Source organism: Lathyrus oleraceus, chromosome 6 (assembly GCF_024323335.1).
Source record: "Lathyrus oleraceus cultivar Zhongwan6 chromosome 6, CAAS_Psat_ZW6_1.0, whole genome shotgun sequence".
Classification (NCBI taxonomy): Eukaryota; Viridiplantae; Streptophyta; class Magnoliopsida; order Fabales; family Fabaceae; genus Lathyrus; species Lathyrus oleraceus.
The window spans coordinates 409,450,176-409,460,108 of NC_066584.1; the positions used below are offsets into that span (position 1 = coordinate 409,450,176).

General features: G+C 40.1%; 1 protein-coding gene across 1 annotated transcript; it reads right to left on the bottom strand.

Moving 5' to 3' along the window:
- Positions 1–7,546: 7,546 nt before the first annotated feature.
- On the bottom strand, positions 7,547–8,134 carry LOC127095897 (uncharacterized). The gene is given in 1 exon segment (XM_051034522.1): positions 7,547–8,134. A coding segment is annotated over 1 exon segment (588 nt).
- Positions 8,135–9,933: the final 1,799 nt, after the last annotated feature.

Here is a 9,933-nt window from a genome sequence, read left to right on the forward strand (position 1 = left end):
TCGGCGCTTGTTGAGCAGGAACAGGTTGATAAACTGAAGCTTGTGGTTGGTTAAAATTTGGTGTGACAGCTGCCACATACGGTTGTTGGACATATTGTACTGGATAAATTGGTTGTTGTTGAGAAAATTGGTGTTGTTTCTTCCATGACTGACTCCTTCTTTGACTGGTTGACACTGCATTCGTATCCCCCTCTTTCTTTCTTTGAAATCCTCCAGGAAACTTTTTTGCATTACTACCAGATGTTTCAGAGGTAGTCGTCATCTTTCCATTCTTCAATCCAAGTTCGACCTTTATGCCTACAGCGACCAGGTCGGAGAAACTTGCAGATACACTACTTACCATCCTTTCATAAAACACAGGTTTAACTGTATCCATGAACCAATCTGCTAATTCCTTCTCAGCCAGAGGTGGTTCAACTTGCGAGGCCACTTCCCTCCATCTTTGCGCGTATTCCTTAAAAGACTCCTTGTCTTTCTGGGACATACTGAGTAGTTGTCTCCTATCCGGGGCCATATCCATGTTGTACTTGTAATGTTGGATGAAGGCATCAGATAAGTCTTGAAAACAGCGGATCCTACTCTGATCAAGGCTTAAGTACCACTTGGAGGGAGCACCCCTCAAGCTGTCCTGGAAGCAATGTATCATGAGTTTATCATCCTCCACATGCGCAGCCATTTTTCGATAGTACATAATGAGGTGACTCTTAGGACACGAGTGGCCCTCATACTTATCGAAATCTGGGGTCCTGAACTTTGCTGGGATCACAAGACCGGACACCAGGCACATCTCCTTAGCTGTAGCACCAAAAACTTGGTCACCTTCCATAGACCTCAATCTCTTCTCAAGCAGCTGGTAGTTCTCCTTCATCCCTCTTAGGTCCTCCTGCCTTTCCTCATCTTCATCTGAAAAGTCTGGGGCGTGTTGTTGGTCCTCAAAGTAGGGTTGCACGTGTGCACGAACGAGAGGAGGTGCGAACGTGTGAACCACTGGATGGTTTTCATTGATGGTCGGTAAAGGAGTTGTCTACTGAGCAGATGGTGCAAAACCAGGGGCACCTTCAACTGCAGGAGTGAAACCAGGAGGTAAACCATAGGTTGGCCAGGTTGTTGGTACCGCCCTCGCAGGTTGGGGTTCAATCGTTGGACCTGCGATTTCAGAAACAACCGTGGTTTGGGTGTCTAGCTTTGCCCTGATGACCTGTAATATCTCCATGACCTGCCCCATGTTTCCACGCAGGTCCTCAAGCTCTGAGCTCACTCGCTCCAATTCATGCTCTTGATCTGCCATTCTTTGACGAGCTCTGGCACGAGTATTGTATTGGTGTTGAAAATTCAGCGTGAAACTGGAGGAATAAAGGACAGAATGAGACTCTGTTTTGAAAAATGCATGAATGTATGTATGAATGCATTTCGTTTGCAAAACTCTTGGTTAGTTTCAATCATTCATTTCAAAAACATCACAACACTTGTTTGCAAATATTTAAAATAATAAGGCAATGAAACACAATAAAATGAATCTCAAAAGCAATTTTTCATTAATCTCATATTCAAGTTCAAATACAAACAACGTGCTCATGGTTTATGGGCTTTCCGAACCGTAGCAAGGTCGGTAGTTAACCCTTCTAACATTGCCTTACAAAACTTAATGAAATTATAGACTTGATGCGGTGTGTTCTCTGGACACATGCACCAATCAGCTTCTTGCAGCTTCTCAGGTAGCTCACGCATGATGGAACTCGCAAATCCGGACAGCTTCAAAAATTTGCCCTTCCACTCAGTGTAGAGCCCTTGGAGATCTTGGATAATGCGCACGTCTTCAGCCTTTGTCACCTCTATGTCCCTATAGAGGTTTCTCCAATATCTGCATTCATTCAGCAACACCATATAGGCAGCATCCTGATCCCCACCTTCAAGTGCTTGGATTCTAGCATCGGCTCGATCCAAATGATGCTTCAACCGTGTGCAAACTCTTTCTGACTCTTCGGTCTTCAGCTTCTCACGTTCCAGAGCATCCTGATACTTCTGAATGGTATTCTCCAGCTCACGAGTACGAATCTCGGAAATCAACCGTGCTTCCCTTTTCATCTCAAGGGTCAGCTCCAAAGTCTTGTTGAGTTTCTGAATCCGGAGTAGAGCTCTATCCAACTCCTCTTCCTTTGATTTGAACACAGATTTAGTGCTATAGAGTGCTTGTCCAAACTTTTCTCTCCTGGCTTCAGACTCTCTAGCTCTTTTGTTGGAGACTTCAAGCTCTTTGTCCTTCTTTTGTTGATCGTCTTTCAAATTCCCATTCTCCACTGAGACTCGGCCAAGCCTGATTCTCAAGTCATCATTTTCCAACTCCAACTCCTTGATACGGGCATTGAGCTTCTCCACATCTTCAGGTAATATGGGCTCTGGCTCAGGAATCACTGGGTAGATAGAAGGATCAAATGGATAAGGGAGTTTAATCATCTGAACCCTCTCTCTAACCCAACAAGTGTAAGGCTCTTGGGCAATGACATTTCTCCTACCCAACTCCTTACCTTTTCTGATAACTGCTTGCCAAGACCTCTTGATCTTTCTCACCATGGGATGGTCCATTTCAACACCATGTAAGATGAAAGGCTCTAGAGCTTCAACTTTTGGAGGGCCATTCATAGGGTACCCATGCTGCCTTAGAGATAACATGGGGTTATAGTTGATGCAACCCTTGGTTCCTATCAACGGCACATTGGGGAAGTCTCCAATGCTGACAATCACATTCTCGGTTTCCCAATCTCTGATATACCATTTAACATGACTAGAGGTGAGGGAAGCTAACTTCTGGAAAGGCTTGAGTTCCTTGGAGACAAAAGGACCTTCTTCGGGCATATGGGATCTGAACCAGGCATGTAGCAACTGTGCACAACATAGGATGATTCCTCCCTTCCTCTCATGACGATCATGGAGAGTGTAGTAGAGATCTGCCAAGAGGAACGGTACAGGGTTACCAGAGAAGAAAATTCTCACCGCCAGGTGGTCCACAAAATGGTCAATATTTGGGAAGAGGACTATCCCATATACCAACACGGCTAACACAGCATAAAAAGCTTCCCAATTCCCTTCTTTTTCCATCTTCTTGGCCTGATCTTCCAAGAACTTCCTAGAGAAACCACTGAAAGGTCCTTTCACATCCCAATTATCCACTACTTCGGAAACTTTCAGACCCAACGCTGAAGCTATTCTCTTGGGAGGGATATCTTCATCGAGCTTAGGAAATGGGTTATGGTCCTTCAAGTTCCGGCCTATGATCCTCTTAACTTCCTCCAAGGTAGGAGCCAACTGGAAGTCAGAAAATGTGAAACAACGGAGAGGTGGATCATAGAACTGAGCGATAGTCACTGCGGTCATCATGTCCATCTTCTCATTTAGGATGTCAAGAATTCTTCCATAGTTTTGTACGAAGCTGTTGAGTTTGAGGGGTGTTACTTTAGCACTCAACTTCTGTAGGCTGGTAAGGTCCACGTTCTTGTACTTGAACTGAAAAGTGCCTCTTCTTTCAGGATTCATCTTGCTAACAAGTCTTGGATTCCTGAAATAATGCGAAACAACTAAGAGTTTTGCTTTTATGCATATGCAATGAATGAATGGATGCAATGTGTTTTTGTTTTCTTTTGTTTTTGATGGGTTCAAAGGGTCGAGGTATGGATAAATTTGATTGCTTTCCAAAACGGGGTTCTCACCGGGTATGATCTAGGGCTTTGTTACAAAGGATCCCCAGAGTCATTGATTCACAAGACTGTTTGACGCTTACGGGAAATACTTCCCGGTCGTCAACTCCATCAAGGGAATCTATTCTGGGTGAGGTTCTCGTACCGACCCTTACGAAGTATACACCTCGCGAGTCCGTACTACGCAACCATCGACTGGGTTCTAGACAGGGTACTCAGAGTCATGGATTCGAAAGACTGTTTGACGCTTACGGAAAATACTTTCCGGTCATCAACTCCATCTAGGGAATCTATTCTGAGCGAGGTTCTCGTATCGATTCTTACGAAGTATACACCTCGGGAATCCATACTACGCAACCATCATTTCTAGTTGGCCAAAGGTTTAATATTCTAAAAGGTCCTTAGAGTCATGGACCCCTTTGAAACATCGGCGCTTACGAGGTATACACCTCGGGCGATAATATTTGCAAAAGGATCTACTCTAAGTGAGGTTCTCGTACCGACCCTTACGAAGTATTCACCTCGGGAGTCCGTACTACTCAACCATCGTCCTATCTTATGTTTTTTTTCGCCCTAGACTCGGGTGTAGAGTCCTTCCCACATGGTTTGCAATCAAATACCCAAGTACCAACAATCGCAATAGAACCAATATACAACATATATCAATATAACAATAAAGATATTAAAAGCAATAAATAAGGGAAAAGCCATAAAATTAAACAAACAAAGGCACACAAACGTCCTAACTAGGCTTGACTCGCTTAGGGATTTGGTTCCCCAGCAGAGTCGCCATCTGTCGCACCTCGAAAAATGGGGATACGACTTTAAAGCGAAGCGCATTCGCACGCTCGCAATGATGGACTGAACAGAGTCGCCACCGAACTTTATTTATTCCCAAAATGGGAAAGGGAAAATATCGATAAAACCCCTAAAAGAAAGGATAAGATATGGTCATCGCAACCAATATCAGGGTTCGGGAGTCGATTACGCAAGGGGAAGGTATTAGCACCCCTCACGTCCGTTGTACTCAACGGGAACCATTAGGTCAGTTGTGTGCGTTAATGTTAGTTTGAAATGATAGGCTTTTCAAGTTATTAGGTGGGAAAGAATGAACATAAGAGAGAAGAAATGTTTTTGGATTTTTAACGAAGGACTAAACCTAAGTTTTTTATTAGTGGGCCTGACAAGATTTACAAATCCTGCTCCTACGTATCTCAAAAGAGAAATCAAGGCTTACGTAGTTCTGGGTAGAAAAATGTTTGTTTGTTGGTCGATTTTAGCGAAGGCTATACTGTATTAATCGACGAAAACATTGTTTTACCCAAAACAGATGAGGAGTGGACGCATACCACACATCGAACGGATTTATAAATCTACATTCGGAAAAGCGTCATTTATCTCTACTCAACAATCGTGGTCGAAACATTGTTTTGTATCACTTAAGACAAGATACCTTTCGTTTATGAAAAAGGTTTTTGATTAGTCGCACGGCGGCGAGAAAAGAGTTTGATTGGTTGGATGTATTTTGAGTGATGGCGAGAACTTGGATGAGCGAGATATACATCTCGAATCCTAGCCTCAGGAGTGCATGGTATACACCATGTTCCATTTCCATCTTTATTAAAAAAAGTTAAGATATGAATTAAGTATTTTTGGAATTTGACTGGGAAAAGGTTTGAAGAAACCGCATTGACAGTTTTAGAAGATGGCGAGAGTTAAGATTGGCGAGGCATACGTCTCGAATCTTAACCTCAGGAGTGCATGGTATACACCATGTTCCATTTCCACCTTTATTGAGAAAATGTTAGATAAGAATTAGGTATTTTGAGTTTTGTTGTGAAAATGACTTGACCTAGATCAAGTATTGATGGACGTTTAAGAAAAATTTGAATGAGTATTTGAGAGAAAACAAAGTGGGTAAATTGGATGATGGCGAGAGCTAGGATTGGCGAGATATACATCTCGAATCCTAGTCTCAGGAGTGCGTGGTATACACCACGTTCCATTTCCATCTTTATTGAAAAGTGTTTAGATAGGGATTAATATTTTTTGAGTTTTTATTATGAAAATGGCTTGACGTTGAATCAAGCATTCGATGAAAGTTTGAAAAAGATGGGATGGAATAGGATGGAGAAATGAGTTGGTTCGTTTATTGAGAAAGTACTCGACGTTGGATCGAGTCATATTTTTGTATTTTTGAAATTTGTTGATTTTATTCTTGTGTTAGTAGCTAACTAAATAACCAAACAATAAAGAAATAAAATAGTACAAGATTATCACACATCGGGGGAGTGGGGTACATTTTGTCAAATGGGGATTCAAAAATCATGAAATAATTAAATCGGGCCCAAATAACAAATAATGCAATGCATGAGTGTAAGTGCAAGAGAAACGGCTCATTGTAAGAAAGCCCAAGAGTAAGCTATGTGAGGTTGACGGCGATGCTTAAAAAAAGCAATCGACTTACAAGGGTGTAAAAAAGGGCTCGATATTAAATCGAGAAAAGTCTGATTTTTTAGTTTTCAAATGGTTTCGAATATATGATGAAATTAATAAAGAAGCATGGACATAAAAAATATTAAAAGAAACAAAATGCTAAAAGATAATAAAATACTAAAAAAAAATGAAATGCTAAAAAATGCTACATGCAAGTATCGAACCCACTCCTCTTGAGACTATGGAAACCACCCTCTCCACCAGGCCACTTATCAACCATATGCTATTTTAATACTAACTTAAATATATAAACTGAAATAAATTAAAAAGGATTAAAATAAAATAAAAACTAAATAATAAAAAAGGGTAGAATAACCTAATTAATTCCAACCACTTGTCTGTTGGATTACCAAAGAACAATCCAGCCGCCTGGCTGTTGGATTCTTGAGGTTGGGAATTGGAAATATTAAAAAAACATTTAATCTAAAACCTAAACCAATTAATCATAGTAAACCACAACTAAATGACTACTTAGAAAATTCTAAACATTCATTTAAGGGGATTTAACATTCTGTTCTTTTTATATATAAAAAAAGGAATAAAAGCAATGAAAAAAAAGAAAAGAAAAAGGGTACGAGGACGCAGACGAACTCATTCGTCTTCCTCTCTGGTTCTCGCGTTCACGAACTCAATCTCTCTCAATCTCACAAAGCTCTTCTCAATCTCACACCTAAAACCCTTACATCCTCAACCTCTCACCTCTCTCACGAGCGCGTCCCCCAATCTCACGAAATCGCTCACTCCATCACTCTCAATGTCTCTCTCTCGACATCTCTCAAGTCCTCAAACTCCCGTCTTCCTCACGAAATCTCTCGCGCCCCCAACCTTCCCCAAACTTCATTCTATATGTAACAGAGGCAAAGGCTACTAAAAAGCTCACCTTCGACGGTGACGGCAAACTCAGGTAATGCTTGAACCTTCACTTCACTTCCTCAAATGCTGGTGTTCTTTTATCTCAGGATTAGGTTTTGTTTTTGATTGATTTTTGATTTTGGGTTTTCTGATTGGCCGCCTCCCTCTCTCAATTTTTCCGTCTCTTTTGATTAGGGTCCCCCCTCTTCTCTCTGAATCGCCCTCTCCTATTTATCTCACGGATTAGGGTTACAAAATGATGCTCAAAAGTTCGAAAGGAGAAAGTTCTAGGATTGCTTTTTGATGCTCAGAAATGATTGCCCTGTTTGATCATAGATTTCGAAACGGTAATTTTGAACTTAGCTTTCTTCTAATTTCTTTTGTCCCAATTCCAAATTTGGGATTTTTTGGAATTTTGAAATCTTACTGATTAATTTATCCTTTACCGCAGTGAAAAGGTTGCAATGGTGAAAACATGATTTGGTTTAATTAATTTTTTTTGCAGGTTATGGTTGGTTGATTTGTGGTTTCGTCCAATGCATCAATATCCATTGATTCAAAATGTTCTGATTTTGATGATCGTGTGTCCAGATTTTGTCGGATTTTTTTTTGAGGCGCTTCTCGGTTATCATGTTCTCCATTTCTTGGATATATTTGCATAGGTGGCGTATGTAATCAGGGTAAAGCTCCAAGTTGCAGTGACCGCCTCCTTTAATCCACGATGGTTCGTACTACTCGCTTGCCATTTTCCATAATCAGTTACCATGTAACCAATTGACCACGTCGTCTTCTGTACCATGTATTACTAGTACTGGACACTTGACCTTCTTTATTTTGTTGATATTCTTATAAATGTCAAAGCAAAAAGGGAATTTCACATGACAGAGGACTCGGAGACCAGAAAGAATGCCGCTGTGTAGAACCACGCCTCTCAGCCTAGGTAATTTAGCTGCCAAATGCAGTGTCGGTCCACTTCCAACTGATTGCCCGTATAAGATCACGTCTTCCTGACTAACCCCATATTCGGTTTCAAGGCATTCGTATATCGCCTCTATGTCCGCATATGTGCTGGATTCACTTGGCTTGCCGGTCATGCTCAGAGATCCAAGAAATTTGCAAAGATTCCAAAGACTTCAGACAGGTTTCCTATGAAACACTTCAATTCAGTTTAATTACTAAATAGAAGATTACAACTTATCACCACTCTGGAGAGTTTCTTAAAGATTTGATTTGTTTTTTTGTTTATTGTTTTTGGTTTTTCTGAGTTGGGTATGGATGCAACTGAAGTCACGAGAATTTGGTTTGATTCTTTGCAGGTTATGGCTGGTTATGCTAACACACTCTAGGGCAGGTTTTCATGATGTGCTGCAAGGAAGTTCCATACTGACCTGGGACGGTAGTAGCTAGCCCTTCTCAAATTAAACAATAGCTCATGCTCTTTGGATTATGGCAGCATCATTGGCCTGTTTCCAGTCGGTTTTGTAGGTTTGGCAATGGGATGCTGCTGACAGAATTTCAACTCTTGTGTGTACGCTGCATCACAATGTTCGCGAAAAGCGAAATTGAACACCATTTCTAATGACAGGTATGTTTCCTTCGTATCCCTTTTGTAAGAAACATTTAAGCCATTAATTTGTCGGTGTAATCCCCTCAGTATAAACATGATGAATTCCTCTTTTTTCAATCTTACAGCTCCATCGTGCTGTCAACCCAAGTGTGATAGCATTGTATAACCCTGTAACGTCAACCAGAACACGATGTCCTCACGCATCCCAAAACAAAACTGCAGAAGTGATCTATCCGGCTCGTTTGACGGTGAACTCCGTGGTATCCCGACAAAGGTGGTAGGACAAAGCATAATTCATAAGAAGTTTGTGGCTTTTGGCTTATGTTTCATGCTGCAGGTTGGTTTATACTGTGATTGCCGTGACATTTGCTTGGTGGCAGCTTTGGTTAGAAAATGCATGGCAAATGGAAGCGTGGAGTACAGAATCATGAGGCATACCAAGACTCTCCCTCTTTTCATTCTGATTGTAATTGGCCCTCTTTGTGATATATGTATACCACGATGAAATGCTTGTAATAAAAAGTAAATATATAAGCTATGTAACACATATGTCGTCACTATGCTCATGGAAACATGCTTGGCTTTAACATGTAAAATGTGCTCATGATATATTAATGGAATGAAGTGTATGAGAATGTAGCATCACGTACCATGTTTTTTTTTATATTGCCTTTTTTATGGATATGCAAATGATCATAAAATGTGGGTAATTGAGAAGTTGGTTTATAAAATGGAAAGGATTTTTAGGCATAATCCAAAACTAACTTAAATATCAATTTAAATAATAATAACAAATCAGTTAAAAACCAAATTAAAATCAAATTAATTTATAATTCATTTAAAATTACTTGGATATCAACTCTAACATTCATTTGGAAATAAAAATCGATTAGAGTTTTAATCATTAGTAAAAATAAACAATTAAGATTAAATTGACAATTGGAATTAAACTTAATTTGAAATTAAAATCAAATTAAAAATAAAAAAGTCAAGATATTAAAATCCATTTTATGTTGATGAATGTATGCAAGTGAACCTTAGGCCAAGTGCAAAAATGGAAAAATTTCAGGGTCAAAATCGGGGTATGACATTAGTCATTGTTTTAATGATGTCAAACCTTTTAGTAGCTCATACTGTGTACTTTGGACGGTGTCATCATATCATTGAGTGTATTCATTCTTTAACATGCTCAAAGTATCAATTCAATGTGTCTATGCATATATGAGCATCTCATATATGTCAATATTGCGCTTGATTATTGTTGGTACCTTAGGTACATAGGAGAATGGTTTGGGTTGACCAAAATACATCTTAAAAACTCATTTT